The sequence below is a fragment of the Elephantulus edwardii genome, unplaced genomic scaffold, assembly GCF_000299155.1.
Source record: "Elephantulus edwardii isolate Elephantulus edwardi_28Jun2011 unplaced genomic scaffold, EleEdw1.0 scaffold00048, whole genome shotgun sequence".
Classification (NCBI taxonomy): Eukaryota; Metazoa; Chordata; class Mammalia; order Macroscelidea; family Macroscelididae; genus Elephantulus; species Elephantulus edwardii.
Window position 1 is genome coordinate 7,259,312 of NW_006399798.1, and position 25,971 is coordinate 7,285,282.

Sequence of the window (25,971 nt, forward strand, 5' to 3'; positions counted from 1 at the left end):
CTGTGTCCCCGGGACAAGCACAGATGCTGTGTGGTGTCCCCATGTCCAGTCGGATCACATCAGCATGGTGGCCAGACAGCCTTCTCTGGACAGAGGGGCCGGCTCAATGACTACCGAGGAGGAAAGGGACGCCGACATAGGTGTGAGCTGCATGTGGAGGGAGGGGTGGCATGGGGGAATCACTCGGAAGCCAGAGGAGGAGAGGTGGACACCAACAGCAAGAGGCCAGTCCAGAAACGATGTACCCAGAGCAGGGCTAATAAAGCAGGAACATTTATTAGGCACTCAGATTCCTCACAGAGGAGCAAGAACCAGGGCGGAGGCACCCAGGAAATCTGTTGAGGTCGCAGGAATCTCTCCAAAGAGTCCAGAGAAGTGTGGGCACCGCTGGCCGACACCCCAAGAAGAACACTATTTGGCTGTGGCGGGGACAGCTCCTTGGCCCCACAAACACTGAGGACACCCACTGGCCACCTGTGAGCCAGAATGGGGCTGGGGAAGAGTGAGCAGGAGAGTGGGCTTCCCGGCTGGACCTGAGGCCCCCCCCCCACACCTGGCCGCCGCCTCAGTCCCACACGTAGGGGTTTCTAAACACCTGCGAGCTCCGGCCGTCCTTGGCTGGGGCGGCCGCCTGCTGGCTCTGGGCGGCGTACATGTCTTCGGCACGCAGGGTCGAGTTGGCACTGCCCATCACCTGGCTGTTGGCAGTGGCCCTCGGGAGGATGACGTCGTAGGCGCCCTCAGCCTGGGAGGAAGAACAGGCGGCCGCACAGTTGGGGGGTGCTGGGAGCCAGGTTCCGCCCGGGCAGATGCCCAAACCCGCTGCTTCCTGTGGGGCTGGGCCTGCCAGCTCCCCAAACTGCCCCCTCCTGGGCCAGCCCCAACTGGTGGGCAGGGCGGCTGAGTCTCAGAAATAGGGTGATCTGTAGGCCCCTCACCTCTGACTGCATCAGACAGCTCTTCCATCAGCCACAGATGAAGCCCCAGCTACCTCCCGGAGGGGCTGTTCTTACCCTCTTCTCTGGCCCTAGGCTCCTTGGGAGACCAACAGCCCCAGTAGTGGGTGAACCACACCAAGCTGCCACAGTCACAGTTCTTAGGTGCCTTGATTTGATTCTGACACCTAGCAACCCCGTGTGACAGAGCGGAACTGCCACATCAGGTCTCCTAGGCCAGGAGCAGACAGCTGTAGGTTTCGCCCTTGGATCCACTGGGGGGTTCAAACCACCCATCTTTCAGGTAACAACTAAGCACTTAACTGTTGCACCACTGAGGCTCCCCAAGCTGCTATCACCACTTGCCTGGTAATCTCCTTCCTTCAAGAGCCCCCTTTCCGCCGCCCCCGCTCCCCCAGCATCTGAATCACTGCAATACCCAAACCAGGAAGAACTTATTCCCAGAAAAGACACTAGCTGTCAAGATACTAGACGTGGGCTTGAGCCCACCCCGTGTCACCCCCAGAGCTCCTGATTCAGCTGGTCTAGGGGAGGCCCCAGGACTTGCCTAAAAAGCAAATTCCCAGGCAATGCTGATGCAGGTGCTCTGAGAACACTCAGCTCAATAAATGAGCCGAATTCACTCACATCATTTCCAGGGACACTGGAAGCAGTGCCCGAGGGAGGCATAGCCATCCACGGGGCGTCCTGGGACTACCCACACCCATGGGTAGCTGTTCACTGTCCCTCAGAAACCCCCACGAGCCCCACAGCTCCGGGCCTGGCCAGCTCTCCCGTCCTGGCTGCAGGCTCAGGCTCAGGCGGCAGGAAGGAGCTCAAGGCTGGGAGTTTCAGATACACGAGCTCACTCTGTGTCCCCCCACAACCCTCGTGCTGCCCCCAGGGGGCTCCCAGAGCCAGAGGAGGATGAGAAAGCCACCCTGCTGACCTTCCTCCTTCCTGTTCCCAGTGTCCTGCCAAGGCGGGTCGCTGACCTCTCCCCACGGTGAGTGCCAGCCGAGATGCAAGGTCATATAAGGAGCGACTCTAACCCACCAGTTTCCGGTTCCCACCCCCCTCCCTGGGCCAAGGAGCATCTGGTTTCCAGAACCCTGGGGGAGGGGAAAGGTCAGGAGTGGCAGTCTGGGTGGGGGAAGGGAGGTCCTCAGGCAGCTCTGTGAGTGAAGAGAAGCCCTCCTGCCACTCTGGGCCCCTGTCCCTCTGGGGCGTGAGGAATGACACCTGGACAGGCGTCCCACCCCAGCTCCCTGCAGCACCTGGCCCAGCCTGCAGGACACCCTGACACCCACAGCTGGGGACAGGTCCACCACTGGGAAAGTAGCATTAAGAGGTGGGCCCTGGGTCTCTGCGGTCGTGCACCGCCCCCATCCCAAGTCTGCCTGGACACCCCCCAGCAGGGCGGTGGACCCCAGGACCACTCACTGGGCCTTTGTGCATCAGGGCCATTTCGGTGGGCTGGTACACGCTGGTCAGCAGCTGCCCGTTGTAGCCGCTGTATGGTGACACGGGCCTCTTGGCTGGAAGGAAGCAGAAGGGTGGTGGTTTAGGACACTCAGTTGCCAGGAGTCCAGGGCACAGGCCGAGGGAGCAGGCTGGTCCTGAACAGTAGCTAAGAGAAGTGTCCCATCACGCACAGGGAGCTTGGGGACAGAGTTATGGGTGTGGGATCCCCCCAGCACATTGCTCCGTAAGGCCGGCAGAGGAGAAGAGGACACAGCCCTGCCTGGCCTCCCCTGGGGCTGTCCTGCAGTGTGACACCCCCAACCCCAGAAGTGCTCTCTCAGCAACTTTCACATCCCCATCCGCTCGGCGGGGCCAGAGGCCAGGAGGGGCACACAGGCTGCCTTCCAAGGTGGCCAGTCACCAGCTCTGGGCTCCACCCCAGCCACTCGCTGCCAAGTGCTGGGACAGATCCAGCTGAGACCCCTGGACCTGACTGTGGGGACCTCACAACTCTCCAAAGGCACTGGACACCCACAGCCACCTAGGGCTCTCTTGGCTCCCCCTGGGGCCCCTACTTCCTGCTCCAGAAGACTGCCCTGCCCTGCGGTGGGGGTTCCCCAGTCCGTCCCACCCTGCAGGGCACTGCCAGGGTGGTGGAGGAAAGCCTGCAACTGGCCCCAAGGCTGACAGCCAGCTGCCTCCTGCAGCTCTGAGGACCACAGCCGGTGTGGGGCTTCCTAAATGCTGTGCATACGTTATTGATTTTTCCATTTGAAAAAAAAAAGGAAGGGGGAAAAAAATAAAACAAACTCAGGGCCCAGAAGTGTTTGCCTTGGGAGGACAAAGGCTGAGGACAGGTTTGCTCTGAATAAATAGGAGATGGGTGAGTGCAGAGATGGGCATGGGGCGGGGGCTGGCGTTACCCACATCCAGCCAGAAGGCCCTCTCTCTGTGCTCCGGCACTGTTGGCCCCCCTCTGTCCACACTACCAGAAGCTCACACCAGAGGAGGGAAGCGCTCACCCCAGGAAAAAAAAGAGGAGGACCCGAAAAGCGGCAGGGGGCAGGTCAGGGGTCCCCTCCTATTCCCTAGAGCAGGATTCCAAATCTCAGAGATCTCACAGTTCTTAGAGAAGGGGCAAGGAGTCGGGTTTCTGAGCTGCTCTCTCTGCTGTGCTGACTTCCTGGCAGTTAAGAAAGCCCCAGGCAGGCCCCCTCTCCCTAAACATCCTGATCAGCTGTTTGGGGTTCAATTCCAGGCTCTGCGCTGGGTGACAGCACCACTGGCATGAGTTATGTCAGCCACAGAAGAATACCAGCGTAAGAGCCAACGGACGCCCGTGACCAGGCCCATCGGCAAAGGGTGCCATGCCAGGCACACAGTAGGTGCTCTGTGAATGCTAGTCGTCAATCCAGTTAACAGCAGGCTCAAACCGCATCCTTCTCACTGCCCTGCTACCCCTCAAACTCCAAGGTGTCCTCGGCTAGACCACTGAGGCTCTGCAGCCAGCTGGGCCCCCGGGACAGCCCTGTCCCACCAAGAAGAGCCAGGAGAGGACCAGCGAGCTGAAGAGCGAGTGCTGCTGAAATCAACATGCACCGACACAGTGCTCTGACTGAGATGAAATGTCTTTTCATTGTAAAGGCTTGTTTTTAAAGGAAATTAAGATGACTACAGTGTTGTTAGGAACCTCTCCAAATAACTAAGGAGTAATGATGTCAGTTTAAGGACTAAGGTGTGTCGGATTCACGCCATAGTCTTTCCAATCACTTGCTATGCATCTGAGAGCTGGACAATGAATATGGATGACAGAAGAATTGATGCCTTTGAACTGTGCGTTGGAGAACATCGCTGCACATTCCACGGACTGTCAAAAGAGCAAACAAATATGTCTTGGAGAGGGTACAGCCAGGGTGCTCATAAGAGGCAAAGATGATGAGGCTTTGCCTCACAAACTTTGAGCATGTTGCTAGGAGGGGTTACTCCTTGGAGAGGGACACGATGCTTGGAAAGGTGGAGGGTGGGCGAAGAAGAGGAAGCCCCCAGGTGGATTGATGCAGTGACTGTCACCATGGGCTCTCATGTGTCAGGAAGTGTGAAGATGGCACGAGATTGGACAGGGTTCAGAGCTGTTGTTCACAAAGTCTCTATGAGTCACACTTGACTCGATGGCACCTAACAGTGACACTAACAACGGTGCTGTTATGTACCACTGAGTCAGAACCGACCCACAGCTGACCTTCCGCTGGGTGGAGGAGACTTGGCACCTTTGGATTCGAACCAAGTGCCTTTGGGTTGACAGCAGGACTCCTTACCACTAAGCCAGACTACAGAGATGGCTACAGGGCGCTCAAACGGCCTAGTCCGTGGGGAGGCTGAGCAGCTCTGAGGGAGAAAGATGGGCAATCTCTTCCCATGCGGTTTACAGCCTCGGGAACCCCCTGGAGGGTGAGCTAAGAGTCAGGGGCCACTCAGGAGGAACGCATGTGAGTGTTCTGAAGATGACTATGGCTACGCGCAGCAGGATAACAAGCACCATAGGGATATGGGAGTGAAATCACGCTCATTCAAGTGGCCACTAACAGTGAGAACAGCCGTCCCAGGAGCCTGAGTGACACAGTGGTGGGGGAAGGTGTTTGGCTGCTACCCCAAAGCCAATAGTTTGAACCCACGAGCCGCTCTGTGGGGAAAGACGTGGCGGTCAGCTGCTGCAAAGACCACAGCCTGGAAACCCCACGGGCAGGTGGCCTCTGTCACTGTAGGTCAGAACTGGCTTGATGGCACTTGATGACAAGCTGACTGCTTACGGCATAACAGAAAAACAAGTTCTGGAAGGAAAGGGAGACACAGAGACGTAGGATCCCAGAGAGTGAACCGTGACTAGCTCTAGGGAGGGAACAGAACAGAGGGGCAAGAAGGGAGTGGAGGGGAGAAAGCCAGCTTTATCGGTAATGTTTGAATTTCTACTTCCAAACTCACCGCTCGTCAGTTCCAAATGTCCACAGTGAAGATAAAGTCACCATATATCTTGAACCCACCCAAATCTCTGCCCCTCCATCAATTCCAACGCAAAGCGACCTCCCATCAGGTTTGTGAAGCTGTAAACACCTTTGTGGGAGATTGTCGATCTCTCTCTGAAGGAACGGCTGGGGAATTTGAACTGCCAACCTTCTGATTAACAGTCCAACACATTATGCACTTTGCCCCCAAGGTTCCTGCTCATTACATGCTGTTATGTGCTGTTGAGTTCGAACAGACTTATAACTGACCCTCCAGCGTCTTTTCAGAGGATAGAAATTCTTTCTGGCAAAGCAACCTGGTGGATTCGAACTGCCAGCCTTTGAGTTGTCAGTGCAACTCTGTACCAGTAGGCACCAGAGCTCCCACTCATTACATAATAGCTGGGCATAGAAGGGAAAAGAAAACGAGTGTAGGAAGTGTTAAGCAGAAACCTTGAGAACCTTCGGTTTTGCTCACACGAGCCCGGCTCCCGGGGGTGACCAGATTGGGGACGGGGTGGGGAGGGTCCCCCTGGGCCTACCTGAGGCGGGCTCGTCCATGGAAAATGCCTTGTTCTCCACGAACATGCTCTGACCCTTCTGCTCTTTGAGGATGGTCTCGTAGCCCACGCCGCGGGTGGGGTACAGGTCCCCCTGGTAGTTCTGCTCGGGGCTGGCCTTGGTCAGCTGGGCGAGCTCAGGGATGACATAGAAGAGCAGGAAGGCCCAGGCGTTGGCGGCGAGGGCGATGGCCAGCGTGGGGTCGTCCCAGGTGGGGCTGTTGCGCTGCCGGTTGCCGTAGGTGTACATGACGATCCACACCACCCAGATGCCGATGGAGGTGGCCGTGGTGAGCAGCACGAAGACCCCGTGCTTCCGCCAGCGCTTGAAGCGGCCGCACAGGGCGGGCCAGGCCCCCGTGAAGGCCCCCAGCAGCAGCAGCATGACGTAGATGAGCGCCATCACGAAGTCCATGTTGGCAATGGCGCAGGGTGAGGGCACCGTCCACTCGGCGCTGCCGTTGCCCAGCGGGCCAGCCTCGCCGCCTCCCCGCACCAGGGTGATGATGAGCCACTCCGTGTTGATGACCACCTCCACCAGGGTCAAGAGCAAGGCCACGGTGAAGATCACCCAGCCCCGGGGCCCATGGTTCTTCCGGGCCAGGAAGTTGAGGGCGAAGACGTGGGCCATCAGACAGGAGAAGCAGATGGCGAAAAGCACCCCAAAAAGGAACCTCCGGGAGGCGCAGGTGGAGAAGTCGGGCTTCACCACGCAGGCAAACACGAGGCAGAAGAGGCCCAGGGTCCCCAGCAGGAAGAACACCTGGGTCCCCAGAAGGCTCCGCTTCTTGGTGTCCTGCACGAACGGGAGGCTGGCCACCAGGATGATGGTGAGGACAAACGTGGTGACGACGCCTGCCCCGGCCACAGCCTCCAACACGATGCCCCAGGCCCCGGAGCGGTCACACAGGTTGTAGTAGAGGGGGCTGAGGTCTGCGCCGCAGCCCGGTGGGGGGCTGTGCTGGGCCTGCGCCCCTGAGAGTAAGAAGAGAGCCAGTCCCAGGTACATCAGCAAGACGTGGGGGGTGGTCATCCTGGCTCCCAGGCCAGGCACCCACTGGGTCCTTCAAGAGAAAGAGACACAATCAGTCTTCCCAGGCCAGGCTCCCACTGGGTCCTTCAAGAGAAAGAGACAAGAAGCAAAATCAGTCCTCCCAGTGCTGCTCGCCCATCCTGGCCCGCTGCATTCTCTCCCAGTCACGAGCTTCTCCCTCTGGCCTTCAGAGACCTTCTAGAACCCCTGGGGGCCACATCAATGAGGAGAGAGGCACACAAGATGTGGCCCTCCCTACTTCCAGTCACAGAAAAGGAGACACTCAGTTTTCAATGTTTTCCACCCAATGCCCGCCCTCATCCAAATATTGTCTCCATTCAAATATTGTCTGAGCTCTTGGGGTTGCGGTGGGAGTAGAGAACTTGAGCCCCCTCAATCAAGGCCAGTCCCCCACACTTGTCCTCTCTCTCCTGGGACTCCAGGGCTCAAAAGCCCAGACACTCTGCCTTTACACGCTGAGTGTGCCCTATCGCACACTGCGGGTTTTGAGGCCTGTTATTTTGGGAGTAGCCGGCCTATCCTTCTCCCTCGTCTTAATCTGGATGCCCGACTCTAGAACAAGATTTGACAGGCAAGAATTCTGTCCAAAAGAGCAGATGAGAGGCCTTTCCCATTATTCCGGTAACAAATCAAGCATTGTTGTTGTTGTTTTTGTTGCTGTTGTTATGTGCCGTTGAGTTGTTTGCAACTCATAGCGACCCTATGTATAACAGCCCTAACTTCTGCTCTGTCCTGCGCCAATCGCACTGCCTCTGACACACCCATTCCGATTACCCCAGTCACTGAATCAATCCATCTCATAGAGGGTCTTCCCCTCTTGCGCCATCCCTTCACCCTCCTAAGCATGTACCTCTACAAGGACCTGTCCCTACTTGCAACATGTCGAAAGTTTGTCAGACGAAGCCCCAGAATCTTTGCCTCCAAGGAGTTGCTTGGTTTAACCCTCTCCAGGATGAACTGTTTGTTTTCTTAGGAGTCCAGAGTACATTCAATACTCTTCTCCAGCACCACAGCTCAAAGGCATCAATTCTCCTTCTATCCTCCCTAGTCATTGTCCAACTCTCCGATGCATAACAAGTGATTGCAAAGACAAGCGTAGGTCCCTTTAAACTCAGGCTTGTGGTGCCGAAATGCACAACGAATCAACTATTAATCACTCGGCCACTCAACAGGTAATTAACAAGCTCCCATGGCAGGGCTGGAGGCACGCTGGTGGCACAATGGTTAAATGGTTGGCTGCCAACCAAAAGCTCAGTGGTTTGAATCCACCAGCCACTCCTCAGAAGGATGGGACGTCACTTCTCTGAAGAACAGCAGTCTTCCAGCCCTGCTGGTGCCTCTACCGTCTTCCACAGTCACTACGAGGTGGAACCATCTCAATGCCAGTGGCTACATTTGGCCGTGGTTGTGGGAGGGACGACCAGTGGGTCAAGGAGGTGGAGCAGAAAAGTTCCTGATTATGGACCATTCCCGCTGGGCTCCTCCCTTCGCTTCTCTTTTTTCTGCTCCCCATTTTCACCTCCAGCGCTCACTTTCCACTCCAGAATCCAAAGTTCTTGCTCAGCTCAGTTGTCAAGGATAAAATGAACTAATAATTCCCCTGCTAAGGGAGTTAATGACTTAATGCGAAAACTCTCCAATGAGGCATTAACATTTTAAAAGCAAGAACCAGGCAAGGGCAACACAAAGCCCCAAGGAATTAATCTTTAACAGCAGACTCTCTGAGGCTTTGCAACTAGATGGGGGGAAAATTCTTTCCACACCAGGAAGGCATTACTGCATCTGTTCATGTAAACCAGCCCCCACAATGGCGCTAGAGAGAGTGGCCATCAGCACAGAAGAGCCCCCAGCCTCCCCCCAGGGCAGCGGGCTGAGCCCGGTGCAGAAGCAGAGGGACCCATGATGCAGCTGATTATGGTAAACTGAAGATCAAATTTAAAAAGTTTTCCAGTGAACTCAATGAATTTTAAATCTTCTGGAAGGAAACCTAACACATTCTTAATTACAGAGGTGTCCTATATAAAGCAAGTTACAAACCCCAAAATTCTAGACAATATAGGTACTACACATTAAGACCACCCTGAGTGTCAAATTACAGTTGTCACCATGTCTCTTCCTCCCAGAAATTCTCAGAGTGTAACCAAGCTTTCCCTGACTGTCAGTGACTACTAGTGGCTGGTGGGAGAATGGCATAATCTAATGGAGAGGGGTAATCCCTTCCGGTTCTTCACACACACACACACAAAAAAAAAAAAAGCTCTGTTTTTTTACAAAAGAGGAGGCCCTCCTGGGAGGGGAGAAAAGTACAATAGTTAGAGAAGTAAAGAAAATGCAAACTCACTGCTGTCGAAGCAGAACAGACTCACAGCTAACCCTCCATTGGATTTTCTGAGGCTGCAAACTGCACAGGAGACAGATCAACTTTCCCTTCAGAAACTGGTGCTTTCGAACTGCCTGCCTTTGGGTTGGCAGCACAGCTCCTTACCCAGTTGGCCACCATAGCTCTCTCAGTTTATCATTGTTGTTAGGTGCCGTCAGGTTGAGTATGACTCATAGTGACCCCAGAAACCACAGGGCTCAGATCTTGTTAAATATCAGTTACAGTTTCTCTTTTCCATGAATTATTAAGATTACTAAATCACAGTGACTGTTTACAATATAGTAATTGGGAAAGTCTTCTTTGATACAAGGTTTCTGTGCTAATTCCTGACTTGCATCAGGAAAATCCTTCTTGATACATGTTTCTAGTAAAGACGGTCTAGGAGGTTTTTCTTTCAGTTAAACAAAAGGTTTCAGTTTTAGGATGATTTTTATTAATATGAAATAGTCCAGGAGGTTTCTCTTGGGTCCAGCAAAAAGGTGACAACTTCAGAAGAGAAAGTGTTGTGGCTTCTATGCTGAAGACACAGCCCTTCTGATAATGTCCTTTCTGTTTGAAGACAGCTAAGCCCCGGCAAGCTCTAGCATCTTTCGTGTGGATGTGAATGAACCTCCCTTCCAGAGAAAAGGGTTTGGCACCAGCAGTCAGGAAATCAAAAAACGTATTGCGATGGGAAAGTCTGCGGTTAGGGACCTCTCTAAAGTACTCAAGAGCAATGGTGTCTCTCTGGAGACTAAGGTGCGCCTGATACAGGCCATGGTTTTTGCAATCACTTGTTATGCATCAGAGAGTTGGACAATGACTAGGGAGGATAGAAGGAGAATTGATGCCTTTGAGCTGTGGTGCTGGAGAAGAGTATTGAGGATACCATGGACTACCAAGAAAACAAACAGATTCATCCTAGAGAGGGTTAAACCAGGCTACTCCTTAGAGGCAAGGATTCTGGGGCTTCGTCTGACATACTTTGGACATGTTGTAAGGAGGGAGAGGTCTTTAGAGAGGGACATCATGCTGGGTAGAGTAGAGGGACAGTGCAGGAGGGGAAGACCCTCTATGAGGTGGATTGATTCAGTGACTGGGGTGATCGGGATGGGAGTGTCAGAGGCAGTGCGATTGGCACAGGACAGAACAGGGTTTAGGGCTGTTGTACATAGGGTCGCTATGAGTCGCAAACGACTCGACGGCACATAACAACAGCAACAACAACAACAACAATCCTGGCAATGACTTGGCTGCTTTGGACGGACTCTTAAGCTCGGGTAGGCATACTTACTACCACGACATGACCCCTCTGCTCAGAGCGACAATGTGCTTCTCTATGACTGCACCACTGAAGCTGTGCCATGAACCATGACCTGCTCCAAGGAATAATATCTGTTCATGCTGCTTTACCCTGGAGCCAGCTCATCTGACTTTCACTCTGGATCCATCCCTTACAGGCTGCATGACTTCGGGCATGCCATTAACACCGCTCTGTGCCTCAATTACTTCAGCCGTAAACGAGGGGAAATAACAGCATCGACGGTACAGGATTATTATAAGGACAAAAATGAATTGCCATGAAATCCAAAACACCCATCCCACTGTCAATTCCAACTCAGTGCAATTTCAAGGGCTGCTAACCTCTGTGGGAGAAGGCCGTCTCGTCTTTCTCCCACCAAGCAACAGGTGGATTGGAACTGCTGACTTTCTCGTTAGCAGCCTAACACTTCATGGGCTGTGCCACCAGACACCCCACTCCCACCCTCTCAGAGGAGGCATGGAGGCAACTGCATTTAGGTCAAGGCTCAAAGCATGTCTGGCTTTGACTATAGGCATCAGCTTTCTACAAATCATGTGTTCGTTCCTAGGCTACAGGCTCTGAAGTGTGGCGTAGCGGATGAAGTGTCGGGCTGTTAACAGAAAGGCTGATGGTTCAAATCCACCATCCGCTGTACAGGAGATGATCTGCTCTGTAAAGATGCACAGCCTTGGGCATCTGTGTGCAGTCCAACTCTGACCTACATGGTCAAGAGGAGTCAGCTTCGCCCCCTGGGCAGTGGGGTTGGGGTTACTCAATTCAACTTTGGTAACAGACAGACAACAATTCTCAGTCTCAGTTCACAGAAACTGTCTCCCTGCGATGTTTAAGTGCAAGAATAGATTGACGTCCCCATCTAAGGAAAAGAAAACTCACAAAACGAAATGCACTCAACATTATGACGATTATTTTCCAACATCATTATGTTTGTGCTGTTAGCTGCTATTAAGTCCCTTCTTGACTCACAGTGACCCCCTGTGACAGAACAGAATGCCCCTCAGGGTTTTCTTGCCTGGGATTTCCTCTTTTCAACTATTTTGCTGTTGTTAAGAACGTGCACAGCAAAACAGACACTGCTCAACTGTTTGCATGAATAATCTGCTGCAGTGATGACACGCTTTGTGTCCTTGTCTGAGTTATTCCTCCCACTAACACAAACTCCCTTGTCTCCGAAGGTTCCAATCTAATTTTTGATCCCATACGGATGGTTCTTTTTCTTTTTAATTACTTTTGTGTGTGAGTACAGTCAAATCGGATCTGACTGGTACAGGAGGAGATTGTCCCTCCTTCCCTGGCAGAGCATCTGGTGGATTCAAACTGTGCACCTCTGGGATTGTAGTTGCAGCTCCTTGCCACTAGGCCACCAGAGCTCCCCATACGGATGGTTCTTAGAAGTGAGCTGTAACCTTGACGGAGACAGGTTGCTGGGTGGATTTGAAGTGTCCACCTTCTGATCAACAGCCAAGCACTGCAATCACTGTGTCACCAGGAAGGTTATCTCCAAAATAGACTCTCCACAGCCCTTCAGGATATCTTCCATACTATCTGAAAATATTTCAGGTATTTTCACTTTCTCAGCAAATCCCTGGGGGGCACAAACCACTAAGCATTAGATTACAAGGTGAGAGGTTGGTAGTTCAAACCCAGAGGTTCCTTGAAAGAATGGCCTGGCAGTCTTATTCCGAAGAGCAGCCTTGAAAACCCTATGAAGTGGTTCTGCTCTGGCAACCAAGGACAGCACAGCCTCTCCCTCCCTTCTCATTCTCCCATTACGCCTCCTTCTCCTTCAACACCACCTACCATTAGCGCTTAATAAATTCACATTCTAATGTTTGCAGGACAAACAATCTTACACGAAGTGCTGTTAGAATTCTCCTGAGACACAAAGAGAGTGAGACTTCATCTTACATGCGCTGGACACCTTAGGAGGAGGGGCCAGTCCCTGGAGACGAACATCACGCTGGGTCAAGCAGAGGGTCAGAGACACAAAGGAAGACCCTCAAAGAGACGGGCTCACACAGCAGCTCCAACAGAGGGCTCACACACAGCTGGGCCTGTGATGAGGGGGCAGGATGGGCAAGAACAGGACCCCTGACAGCAGCATGTGGATATATGATTGTTTAACAGCTCGATGGCATCATTATAGCTAGCATCCTTCACTGACGAGACACAGGTGAGCTTCCTCCACACTGGGATTTTTTTAAAACTTCTATAAGGGACTTTCTGTAATAAAACAAACAAAAGCCAGAGCACAAGCAGCATTTGCGAGCGCTCAAAGTGAAATGAGGAAACACTGAGGAGGAAAGAGCCCTGTGGATCACTCCAGAGAGGTCGTTCATGTGGGTAACAGCGTGCATGCGTGCAGGCCCACCCGTCTGTCAGTCTGTCCCACTGCGGCAGCTTACATGCTGCTGTGATTCTAGAGGCTATTACAAACATCAGCAGGGTTTCCAGGGTGGGCAGGTTTCAGAGAAGCAAGAAAGGTCTGGTGAACAAATGAAACTGTTATCCTAGAACATAATTTAATCTTAAACCAAAATACAGTTTCGTTTACCTAGGAAGAAATGTCTGCCTTGAGCATGGTGCTGTCTCAGTTCAATTCTGAGATCAACGTGACAACAGAAACTTGACAGATGGAGTGGGCAGCTTAGGGCCTGTGCGTCTATACTAATGGAGGAAGAAGACTCAGAAAGAGAGAGTCAGCATGATTACACAATTTGGAGGTTGTCATTAATGCCACCGATCAAAATCAATGCACACAGAGAAACCCGAACAGGTCTGTTTTTGCTGTGTCTGTTCCCAAAAGCAAAAAAGAAGTTATTTTTCCAATAAGAGAGGAAGGAAGGAAGGCCCTGCAAGCTACTTCTGAAAAGGTGCCAACCCACCCGCCCCGATCACAACAGAAGACGGTCTGCGGCGGCGCTGGAAGATGGGTCCCGGTGGCTGGAAGGCACTCAGACACCGAGGCCACAAAGGACCGGAGTCTCTCAGCGGTGCTGATGGCACAGGGCTGGCACGGCAGGGTCAGAAATGGAGCCATGGGAGTCAGTACCGACCTGACCCAGGGTGTGCCTGGCCCCCAGATCTGGAGAGACAGAGTTCACACCACTACACAGGGCCCCTCACACTCGGCTCCAGGCTTCCTCCCATGCCACAGCCTCTCATCTCACCTCCCTTGGTCAGGTTCCCGTGAAGAAGCGGAAATTTCTCCCAATCAGCAAATATTGACTAAGGATCTGGTGAGAACAAGGCCCTGTTGTTCTCAAAGCTGTGCAAAAACACAAAGAGGAACAAACACTGCCTCGGACTTGATAGCATTTAAAATATAAGAGGCGGCTTATGGTAGCCAGAATATTACACAGGAAAGTGCATGCCAGGTGCCCCACGGCAGTGAGAGGGGTCCGTGAACAATGAAGGGGCCACACAGGTGCCTCAGAGTCACTGACTCATGGAGACCCATGTGTGTCAGAGTGGTACCGTGCGCTGAAGGTTTTCCCACAGCTGTGACCTTTGAAATGGTGATCGCCAGGCCTTTCTTCCAAGGTGCTTCTGAGTGAGTTCATTCTTATAGCCAAACTTTTGGTTAGGAGCAAGCAGGAGACCATTTACACCACAAAGAGGAAACTTTTCAATAGTATTTAACAAAAATGTACTACTATGAACTCATTTAACTCATCTTGACCTAGAAACCTGTGACAGTCCCTGGAGGGCACGAATGAACAGTCAAGTACTTGGCTTCTAACCAAAAGGTGAGCTGGGTTCAAATTGACCCAGAAGTGCCCTGGGATAAAGACCTGGCAATCTACTCCCCAAAAGATCAGTCACTGAAAACCTGGTGCAGGGCCATAAAGAAAGCTAAGTCTCGCAGAATGCAACGTAGGGAACGAAGAGGCAAAGGGAGTGGAGGAAGGGGAAGAGGAGGTATCTCCAATTAAAGCTCCACGGGGAGTCCAAGTTCAATGCAAGAGAGGCTCACCAAGGGCACACTGAGTTTGTGAAGGGACACTGGCTGCTGCAGGCTGGTGGCAGATGAGAAAGGCTATAAAGAAGGATCTTGGTGGGGGGGGTGGGTCTACAGCGGAGGGGAGCCGCTGAAGGCTACTTATAGCACAGGCGAGGTATAACCAGAGTCGAGCTTTAAGAAATGAGTGTGGCAAATAGCACAGGCAATCAATTTGTTGGGCACACACCCATCTGGTTTAAAGATCAAGGTCAACGGTAAACTCGTGATAGCCAGAGAGAACCTTTCCAAAATAAAAATCTAAGGACTCAGTGGCTACGAGAAAAGGATGTGAACAGTGCAGGTTCAAATCTGGTAAGAGCCATGTCACAATGAACGGTCAGTCCAGTTAGGTCCTGTTTAATCCCAAGATCTTTATTACTCATACTCGTTCTTGACTTGCAAAGCAGCCCCTGGAAGGTGCAAGTGGTGAGGTGCTCAACCAATAAGCAAAAGGTCAGTGGTTCAAATCTGTCCAGATCCACCTTGGAAGAACTGAAAGCTGACTTGTCTCAAGAGCGGAATCTGACTCCTGGAGGGGCTCGGATGGGTCCCCAAGCCCTTCACAGAAGGACACAGTCCACCTTTCTTCTGTGGAGCAGCTTGTGGATTCAAACTGCCTGTCTTTCAGTTAGCATCCCAACACACAATAAACTACATCATGCAATATGCCCTTATTACGGCGCCTAGCAGTCTATCTCCAAAGATTATAAGCAAAACAGAACAAGGCACTGAATCAAGTCTAACTCCCACCAAACCTTTATAGCTTCAAGGCTGTAAATCTTCAAAGCTCTGGTGTCTGGTGCTGGAGAGCCCAGCTTTCTTCTAAGAAGGAGTGAGAGGGTTTGAACCACTGATCTTTTGGTTAGCAGCCTGACACCATGCTCCTTTCAAAAGATCACAGCCACTGAAAGTCTTAGGGAGGGAACACGGTTCTACTCTGAGATGCATGAGTCAGAATCAACGACAGCCAGCTCACCTATCAGGCAGCGCCTCGGTACCGGACATCTGAATCAGGCCAGGGAAGCTGCAAGCCCTTGTCCCACGTCCTGTTGTCCAGCTGCCCCAAAACTTACTAACCTCACAGGAAACAACTCATTCCCTGTCTTAAACATCTCAGCTCTTCGGTTTCTCCAAAGTGGGTTAGGGAGACAGGCATATTCAAGGGATGAGAATGAGCCTACTGGTCTCTTGTCCACTGCCGGGGACAGGGACGGCAGGCCAGGGACAGAGGCCATCAGGAGGGCTCAAGGGAGGAAGCTCAGGTGCTGGGTACAGAAGTACTCTGCATATTTGGTAAACCAGTCAGAGACAAAAAAGTTACTAGACCACAGGGTGTGTGGTTCAAACCCTCCCAGTACTTTGAGGAACACTGAGCCAGCACTGTGATTCCAATAAAGACAACAGCCAAGAGCACTCTGTCACATGGGCTGTTGTGATTTGGGACCTAACAGCCAAGGGGAAAGGGCTGGGACCAGATGGTCCTGGCTCTGTCCGGTCCTGGCTCTGCCTGAGGGGGTCCTGGGAGGCATCCGCCACTGTAGAACCTGTACTTCTGCAGCCACCGGCTGTGAGGTTGTGAGGTCGAGGAAGGGTGGCGAGCAAGCTGAGACATCTGGCACAGTGCCCTGGACACGGTGACCATTTGGAAATCCTACCCTGAACTCCTCCAATGCCCATCTCGTCCTGACCAAGGGCTGCCACCTTCACTCTGAAGTCACATCTCCTGGCTCAGCGTTGAGTAGCACCCAAGACGGAAGCAGGATGGGGGGCCTCCTGCCCAAGCCTCCCAGCCCCAGGCCAGAGCCAGGCCCCAGCTTCAGACTGTTCTGGACAAAAGGGCCCTTTTGCTTCACCTCCTCAGCACACTGACTTCTAATCGCTTCTGAAATCTGCTTTGCCTCGGGCTCAGCTGCCCAGCCCCAATTCTGGGCTTAGGCAGCCCCATCCAGCTCTAAATCCCCCCTTCACCTCCTTCCACGGGTGCAAGGCCTCGCAGGGTGGCTAGTGGGCCTGGAGGCACAGCCGGTCTTGATCAGCTGTGTTTGCGGGTGGCCCAGGGGTGTCTCTCATCTGCCCTGAGGGAGCATCTGGAGCTGAGCCCTCACCATCCACACAACTCCAGAACCCCTCCCTCCATTGGATACCCTCCTTCAGGGGTGTCTTTGAAGTGGGGACCATTCAGAGGCCCTCTGGAAGCTCCATCCCATAGAGCGCCTTCTGCCTCCCCATTGGTCACCCCTCAGGTGAAGACAGACACATCCCTGCCCATGAACGGCTTTCCCTCATCGTCCAGAGTCGGTCCCAGTTACATCCTGGGGGCTGTGACGTCAGCTCAGGTAGTGAGAAGGGGCATCAGATTGGGAGGGGGTGTCCCAGAACCTCAAGGAGACCCCAGACAGAGACTGGGAACTCAGGGCAAAATGCCCGCAGTGTTGAGACTCAGGGGCTCTGGAATGTGTCCCCTCCCCCAGTGGCACTCCCACCGCCAACCACACTGGAAGCATGCGGGGAGGGGTAAATTCTAGGAGCACAAAAGTATGTGAAAATATTTCCCACATTGTGCTTCCGCATCAAGATCCCGATGTTTGTAGTGACAGAATTTTCCCGGGTGTAGACCCAGGGGCGAGGGGTGGAGGGAGCTCCAGGGGCCCGAAAAGGCGCTTGGAAAGGGAGAATGGGGACCGAGGGGCCAGAGTGGAAGCTCTCTGACAGCCTGAGATTCCAAATTTCCGCCTTTAAAAATTCTCATACCACCCCACACTCGGCTCTCTCCACTGTGGTCCACACCCGCACTCTCTCCACAGGACACCGGAACACGAGGTGCATCGAGCCGGCCACTTCCTCCGGCCACAGGCTGCCCACCCCTTCCATGGTGCCCGAGCGCGGAGGACGAGGGCCACAAGTCGCTCACACAGGCAGAGGGGGCGGTGGGAAGGATCTCGGTGACCCCGACAGTGGAGAGTTTCCCCTGCCCCCGAGTTGGAACCTCAGTACCAGGTTCCCCCAACCCCCATTCCCCAGCGGGCTCGGTTTGGAAACTTTCTGCGAGCCGGTGGAGGGAGTTGGCGCAGCGTCCCCAGCACCCGTCTCTGATCTCCAGGGCTCCCCAGGCCCGGTCCTCACCCGCTCCGCGCCAGCAGGATCCTACTCTTCCCGCGGCCTAGGAGAGGGAGGAGCAGCCCTTACCTGGGACGCGCAGGCCCCGCTCCCACCGCTTACGGTCAACTCCAGCCGCAGGCAGGGCGCGCAGGGTGAGAAGGGGGTGGCGAGAGCGCGCGGCCGGGGCCCAGCCGGGGTCGGGGTGGGGGACCCGGGCGGAGGCTCGGGCGCAGGGCCTGCCTCTCCCGGACAGACGCCCCGGAGCTGCTGCGCTGCGCTGCGCTGCACTCTGGCTCGCCGGCCCTCGCGCGCCCGGCCTCTCCCCAGCTCGGCCCCTTTCTTCCCCGAGGGTGGGCCAGCGCCTGCATCACCGTGACATCACCTCCATTCTGGGCGCTTATCGGCGCTCACGGCTCCAGGTATGAGCGGCCGGCCCGTTTACACAGACGCAAAGCCCGCCTGCCCAGCCCCTCGGGACTCACCGCCCTCGCGGGGCCCTGGCGCACTTTCCGGCGGGGGGTGGGGGGGGCGCTCTGCGAGTTGTGGCTGGGCTTGTTTGTGGTTGTTTTGTTTACTGCCACGCCCCCGCACGTAGGTGCGCGCACTCCCGCGCACTCACTTTCTGGACTCTTGCTTACTCTGGGCGGCTGTTTAGGGAGCCGTATAGGACGTTCTCGGAGCAGGCTTCCTACCTGCGTGTCCCCAGCACGCGTGTGTTGACCCACGCGGATGCTGCCTTGGTGCATCTGTCCGCAATGGACACCCTGCCTTTTGTCTCCTTCTACTGTGCAAGGCACCGTCCACTGCAGGGGACAGAAGCGAGGCGCCCCCTCACACACAAAGTCCTTCTTCGCCACGCACCCTGTGCCCTCCTTTCCTCTCTGCACACGTGAACACACCACACACGCTTCTGGCACACGTGGTGCTTTCCCAGGCCCCAATCACAAGTGTGCGTGAGAATGGCACCACGTGCGGCCCTAACGCTTAGTCCAGAGTCACCGAGGACGGTGAGCAAACCTCGTCCTGGGCTGGCGACGGTTCCAATCACAGCCCGGCCCTGAGTGCCCTCCCCACCCTGTGCCCCCTTTCCCTGTTCTAACTTGTCCTAATTAGCCTTCAGGGTTTTGATCCCCGAGGTGCAGTGCCTGGCCTGCCCTCAGAGTCCCGCCTGCCCTAGGCTAGTGGACTTTTGCTTTTCCAGAGTTCCAATCGCCTCTCTGGCCTCTGCACACCCCACCCCACTCCCGGCCTGTGGTTTATCTGCGGGTAGCCCGGCGGCCACTACCCTTTCTCCACTGCCTCCAGGAATCCGCAGAAAAAGAGAACCTCAGAAATCGGGAAGCGAAGCCAGGCTGGGACCTCGCCGGCACAGTAAACAAGAGGAGATATTCTGGCCGCCTCCTCTGGGGACTGCAGGCTCCGCTGGGGTGGGCAGCTGGCGCAGGGGACCGCAGCCCGGCCTAACTACGCGCGAGGCGGGGCCCCCAGGGGCCAACGCGCACCGAGCGGGAGTGGTTGTTGGGCCTGGCCGGGGCCCTGGGGACACGCAGAGAGGACTGGGCATGGGTCTCCGGGGTGCTGGACCTCGTGACGCTGAGTTGCCTGGGGGATCGTGAGCTGGGAGCGGTGGGAGTAGTCGGTGAGGTGGCGAGGCGGCGTGGGCCAGGGCGTGTTTGCTCAGCCCTGGACGTCGTGGGGAGGAGGGGGAGGCAGCAGGTCCCCAGTTAGGGGACCGCCAAGCGGAGAGAAAGGAGACACAGCGAAAGAGGAGGGATCCCTCCCGGGCTGTTTGTTTGCTGGTCTTGATCGGTGACAACCTGGGGTCTGAGCTCTGTCAATCAACAAAGTTGCCTAAGCGATACACGTCAGGCCTCCTACACTCTGGTGTGACTCCGGGAGGGAGGGGTTGTTTCTGTGGCCTGGGCGCGCCTGGGAGCAGGACGCCTGATTTTCTAGGACCTGTATCCCATCCTAAGTAGCTCTGGTCTTGCAGCCCTCCCCTGCTAACCAAAAGATTAGTGATTCCACCTACCAGCTATTCAGGCAGACCAAGATGCCCCATTCTACCATCCGCAAAGATTAAAAACATAAGCCAAACTCACTGCCTTCTAGTGACTCCAGTTCATAGTGACCCCCATGGGGCACACTGCAACTCAGAACGCCCCCCCCATTTCCACCTTGAGCCCCATCTCTCCCTTGCTCACAGATTTGGTTAGCACTGTGCCTAACCTGTGCCACCGCCTTGGCACCCCTCTGAGACACTTCTGGCCTGGCCTGTGAGTCACAGTCAGCAGAGGACAATGGGGTATTCAGTATCCCTTTCTAGGGCTTGTCCTGCGGGGCTGGGCTGGATTGTTCTGAAGTTTTGACCTGAACAGTTCACTCCTGCAGCCAGGCTGGGCCTCACTCCTCCTCTCCCTCCCCAACTCCACCTCCCACCCAACACTGGGGAGGGTGGGCAAAGGCTTGTAAGATCCAGGCACAGGGATGGCCACTCTGGATGGTGCAGGGCAGGGTGAGATAGGTCACTCATTAACCCTGCGGCTGAAATCTCCCAGGGAAGGCTCCAACCAATCAGGGTTAATAAGAGAAAAGTGGAGTGAAAGTGGCCTTCGAGGCTCCAGCCAGTCCTGGGCCAAGCAGGTCGGTCAGCTTTCAAACTTCAGTTTCCCCAGCACACACACACACACACACACACACACACACACACACGCTCTCCCTCTCCCTCCTTCACTCAAGCTGAGGAAAGGCTGGTGCCTGGTGCCTGGTCACCCTCTGGGAGGCCTCTCTGGGGCCAGCCCAGCCCTGCACGTGGACAGCAGAGCGGATGTAGGACAGTTTTCTCAGAGCTGTTTGCCTGCTCTCTCCACCCCATCTCACTTCTGGAACAGGATCCTCTCAGAAACAGGTCAAGTCCCCAGGGCAGATGACCTGGGCTCTGGGTCTCTAGGGTCTCCCTGTGGTCCTCCTCTTTAACTACCAGGAAGAGGACAATCCCAGACACCGGAGCTGGAGAGCAGGAGGGGCCTGCATCATGAAAGAGACCCCATCTAGTGCGTCAGTCCCCAAATCGGTGCCGCTAAACACGGCCAGCCTACAAGGGTTTGAGAGAGGGAGAGTCTGGGAGTGGTACCACTTCATTCTAACGTTCTCACCACTGCTGCCGTCCAGGCAAACGTCCTTAACCCCTTTCAGTAACCCAGGGGGCATACAATCTTTCATTAGCGTCTGTTTCCCCGGAGGAAAAGAGCTCTGAGAAGCACTTCTGTACAGGAACCACCCATGCACTGTCCACGTGTTGGGAGCTGAGCTGTCGAGTTGGAATCGACTCATATCATCAGAAGTTTTCAGAGACTGTGAATCACATGGGAGATTGCCTACCTTTCTCCCAGAGAGCAGCTGGTGGATTTGAACCATCTGCCTTTGGGTGGGCAGCACAACCCCTTACCTGCTAGACTACCAGAGCCCCTGACTGTTCCAAGGTCCCTGGATTTATAACCAGGACTGTGGAAACATGAGTTCCTACTGGCCTGATGGAGGAACACTGCCAACAAGTCGGAACTGACTCGTGGCCAACCTTCCAGCAGGATTCTGAGGCTAAAAAAATGTCCAAGAGTATATTCTCCATCTTCCTCCCTACGGACAAGGCCACCAGCATTCTCTGCCGGCTGACGGAAATCACCTTCCTTCATTGAAAATGCCCCACCTGGACTGTAAAGGTGTCCCTGTCCCAGAGGCCCAGGCTTCTGGAGGTGGGTTGGAGGTGCTGACAAGGCCTGGGACCAGGTGAGCAGCTTTGCCTTCTGCCAGTTGTGTGGCCCTGGGGCCCATCACCTCGCCTGTCTGAGCCCCACTTTACTACAGAATGGCGTGATGACACTCCCTTTCTGTGGGCTGTAACGTGCACGAGAAGCTGTGTCTAGGATGTTGTTTCAGCAAGCCGGCCACTCAAGGCTACTCAGCGGTCGCAGACTTCCCTTCTGGTCTGACCATCCAGCCCTCTGAACTGTGACTTTTGGCTAAAGGCAGCTGATGGCTTTGAACCTAGACCATGCAGAGCAGCTTCCCTGCCATCGTCAGAGCAGCACTGCTGTGCACACGTGGGCTCGTGCACTGCGGCTTCTACCTCTAATATCCTGTCGCTACCACCCCGGTTTCTGTTTGACTAAAATAAAAATCAGAAAAAAAAAACGCAATCTGCTCTACTTCAAAGCTCAGCTGCAATGTCACTTCCTTTGCAAAGCCATCCTCGCTTCCCCCCCATCCCCGAAAGTGCAGCCGGCTGCCCCGTTCACCCACGGCCTAACTCACACTCATCTGTCTGTCGTTTGCCCTGATATCTAAGGTATTTAACCGAAACTGCTGTCTCTCCTCTTCACGTCCCCGCTTCTGGCACAGAGCTGGGCCCGAAGTAGATGTGTCCTCCGAAACTCCATTTCCCAGTGGACAAAGCAACGGCAGCAAGTGGTGGGGACAGGGCCCCTGGGAGGAGACCACCGCTGACCGTTCACTGTCCCCCTTCACACCAGACCCATCAAGTCGGCTCTGACTCAGTGACCCGTTCTGGAGCACAGAGTAAGACTGAAGTCTGTACAGAAGAAAACGGCCACGTCTTTCTCCTGTGGAGCAACTAGTGGGTTCAAACCGCCCACCTTCTGAATAGCAGCCGAGCACTTAGCCACTGTACCCTCAGTTGTCATTGTTGTTGTGTACCATTGAGTCGAATATGACTCCTAGTGACCATGAGGAACAAGAGATCTGAGCCCCGCCCTGTTCTGTGCCATCAGCATCAACTCTGACACACTAGAGCCACTGCTACAGTCACTGTGTCCATCCGTCTCACGGCAAGTCTTCCTCTTCTTCGCTGACCCTCCCCCTTTCCAAGCATGATGTTTGTCCCTTTTCAAGGAACAGCCTCTGCTAACGACATGCCTGAAATATGTGAGCTCCTCGCCTCCAAGGAGCACTCTGACTGCAGACCAGGAACCCTCAAACAGTGCTCATCCACTCTGCCCCTGAGCACTACACGTCCCGGGGACACGGACAAAGCCAACCAGCTGGGGAAGTCCAGCTCCCCAGGGCCAGCAGTTAGATCCCAGGGTGAGATGTCCTAGCAACCAGGCCCTGGGCATTAGAGAAGCCTAACCTGACATCCCTGGGGGGACTTCCTGTTGGGCAGCAGGAGCCCAGATACAGCCTGTAAAAGCTCTTAGGGAGTCTCCCCCTTCTTTTGCTCCCCCCTCCCCGGCCCTTTGCAGCTCAGCCCCAGAGCTGGCCACTCAGCCCAGTACACGGAGCCTGGCCCTTCGCTGAGCTGAGGGTGGGGCGCTTGGCTGGCTGACAGCTAGGTGCCTGGAATCCTGAGCTAGGTGGCTGGGTGCCTCCCCACCGGCTGGTAAACAGATTTTTTTTTTTTTTGCATTTGACCTCTGCTTGCTCCCAGGTTCTGTGTTAACTGGTGCCTGCCTGGGCTGCAGCCCTGGGCCCAGCCGCCTCATAGGACTCAGGTACAGAGGCAGCCTTGCCCACTGGCCACACATGGGTGATGCCTTTGGAAATGTACCCGGAAGCGGCCCTTGGGCAGAGCCGGCTGGAATGTCACCTGATGTTGAACCCACAGCCACAAAATCAGCTGCTCCCTCGCTCCTCCCCCCATTTGTGGCTCACTGGCTGCAGCCCAGGCCTCGGTGGTCAGAGAACTGGAGAGGCCTCCACTGGCAGACAGAGCAGATCCAGGGACTTGGGCCTCAAAGTCAAAAATCCAGGGGATTGAACCACCCAGGCCACTTCCCCTCCCAGAGCCAGGATGAATGTGCCTGGTCCTCTCACCTTCCGGATGTCCCTCCTGCTCTGAGGACATCTCAGAGGTGGGTGTACCAGCACTCAGTGGTCCCATGAGCCTCCAAACAGAATTACTCTCTGCGTGTGGTCTTACCTCACACACACTCCCACTCCACCGATCCTCAAAGCCCCACCCACTGCAGGACCTTCGCTCTGGAGCGGCAACACCCTGCTCCTAGCACCTTCACTGGCTCCCGTTGTCTCCCTGGGACAGGCTTGAGTCCCTGTCCTGATAATCCAGGCCTCACACTCTGCACCCACCTGTCCTCCAGCCCTGTCTCCCCTCATCCCCGCAGATGGCTGGTCCTGCCTGAGGGGTCCTGCTTGCATCTGGCCCCCCATCCTTGTCCCTCCTGTAGCTTCTTCATGTTTCTCCCCCTCTCAGTGCAGAGCCTCCCTATTCCTCACAGCTTCTCAGAATCCATTCACCTTAAGGACCTTACCTCCTCCCAGTGCTAGGGACCCCACCCCAGGTCCCCTTTTTTCCTCTACTCCCCTGGAGCTCCCCTTCCAGTGAGTATTTGCCAGTCCGACGCTGCTTTGCACCATTAATGAGATCTTGTGATGGGCACCGGGCCTCCCTAACTGCATGGCGAGCTCTATGGGGATGGACTCCTGAGTTCTTACTCCTTCCCTGCAGTCCAGCTAAGTACTTTATCCAACACCATGGGCCGTAAGTGCTGTGGAACTGCTGGGAGGGAGCAGAGAGAGGCTTCCGCCTTCTCTGAGCGGGAGGAGCAGCCTTCTAGAGACTAAGGGTCTAGGCCTGGCTTCCTGTTGACATGAAGCCAGCCTGTGGATCCCCAGCTCCAGAATCCCAGGTGGAGGAGTTCAAAGAGACGTCAACTAGTTTAATAACACCCACCCACCATCCTCTACCTCCGTGTAGCGTTGTCACAAATGTCCAAGTGTCTTATATAGACATTCGATCTTTACAACATTCTGAGTTCAGTATAGCCCTGGTCATATAGCCCTAGTGTGTCCACTTGCCGTATAGCAGTCACTTGTGGTTGCTGTGAGGCTCAACACTGTGAAACTGATGTGTCAAATGTGTTAATGGTTGGTTAACCATGGTGGACAGGGTTTGGTGGAGCTCCTAGGTTAAAACAAGCTTGGAAGCAGGAGTGGCATCCACTTCCGTAATAGCTTGCCTCTGGAAACCCTATGAACCTGGAGAGAAGGATGAAAGGCACCCAAGTGTTGAGGACTCTCCTTCATAGGGTCGCTGTGAGTCACCTGCAACTCGAAAGCACTTAACAACAACCACCACCACCACCACCCAGGCAACTCGCAGGTCATTATTGATACCAGCGCATGGCGGCTCTGTCCTGGTGTGTGTCACAGCAGAGCAGGGCTCCCAAAGGTTTCAAGTGGCTTGACTGTTTTAGAAGTAGATCACCATGCTTTCCTTTGTTCCATGGTGCCTCTGGGTGGACTTGAACTTCTAATCTTTCAGTCAGCAGCTGAGTGCATTCACCATTCGTGCCACCTACGGACTTATGAGTTTGAGCATGCAAATATTATTATGTCCTTTCTATAGATTTGAAAAGTTCATAGAGGCTGAATGACTAGGTGTAGATTAGAGCCCATTTGTTTAAACTCCACTACCACTCTCTAATCTCTTTTCTCTCCTCTGCATAAAACCCTCTGAATTGAGTCCAACTCACAGAGACCCCATAGGACAGTGCAGAACTGTCCCACAAGATTTTTAAGCTTATAAATCTTGGCAGAAGCAAACTGCTGCATCATTCTCCAGAGCAGCAATTGGTGGGTTTGAACTGCTGACCTTTGGCTTAGCAACCCAACATATAATTATGCTGCCAGACCTTTTGGATAGCCCTTACTATCTTCTGCCTTCTTGTTATTGTTGATGTTGTTGAGTTCCCTCAAGTCAGAACCAACCCTTAGCCGACTCTCCTGGGGGTTTTCAGAGACAATCACACGGGAGGAGCTTGCCCATTCTTCTCCCGCAAAGCAGTGGGAGGATTTGAACCATGTGCCTTCAGGACTGCAGCTCAGCTTCTTACCACGAGGTCACGAGAGCTCCATCTTCTGCCTCACTGATGGGTATTTGTATACATGTTTATGCCCCTAAGGGAGCTCCGGAGGCAGAATTCATTGAGAGTTTATGCTGCTAATTCAAGATGACATCTCCTGTGGTTCGAACCCACCATTGGGTCCTCAGAAGAAGGATGAACAATCCCTCCCTGTTCTGTTTTACACTAATGGAAGGGAAGCTTCACTGGAACAAATTGCCAGGCCTTTCTTCTTCATCACTGCTGGGTGGGTTTGAACTGTCAGTCTTCAAGTTTAAGTAGTCCAGGGCCAGCCTGTTT

At 54.3% G+C, this 25,971-nt stretch overlaps 1 protein-coding gene across 1 annotated transcript; it reads right to left on the reverse strand.

Annotated features, from left to right (window-relative positions):
• Positions 1-565: 565 nt before the first annotated feature.
• On the reverse strand, positions 566-13,732 carry GPRC5C (G protein-coupled receptor, class C, group 5, member C). Its single transcript, XM_006886389.1, has 4 exons — positions 13,578-13,732; positions 5,941-7,022; positions 2,379-2,473; positions 566-745 (listed from the first exon to the last, which is right to left on the reverse strand). The coding sequence occupies exons 1-4, from the start codon at positions 13,730-13,732 to the stop codon at positions 566-568; spliced, it is 1,512 nt and encodes a 503-aa protein (XP_006886451.1).
• Positions 13,733-25,971: the final 12,239 nt, after the last annotated feature.

Excerpts from the sequence above, each read along its gene's own strand:
- GPRC5C (XM_006886389.1), bottom strand. The coding sequence starts at position 13,732 with ATGGCTCCATTTCTGACCCTGCCGTGCCAGCCCTGTGCCATCAGCACC. Across the intron at positions 7,023-13,577 it reads TTCTGTTGTGATCGGGGCGG|GACCCAGTGGGTGCCTGGCC; the intron begins GTGGGTTGGCAC and ends TTTCTCTTGAAG. Across the intron at positions 2,474-5,940 it reads CATGGACGAGCCCGCCTCAG|CCAAGAGGCCCGTGTCACCA; the intron begins GTAGGCCCAGGG and ends GCTTCCTTCCAG.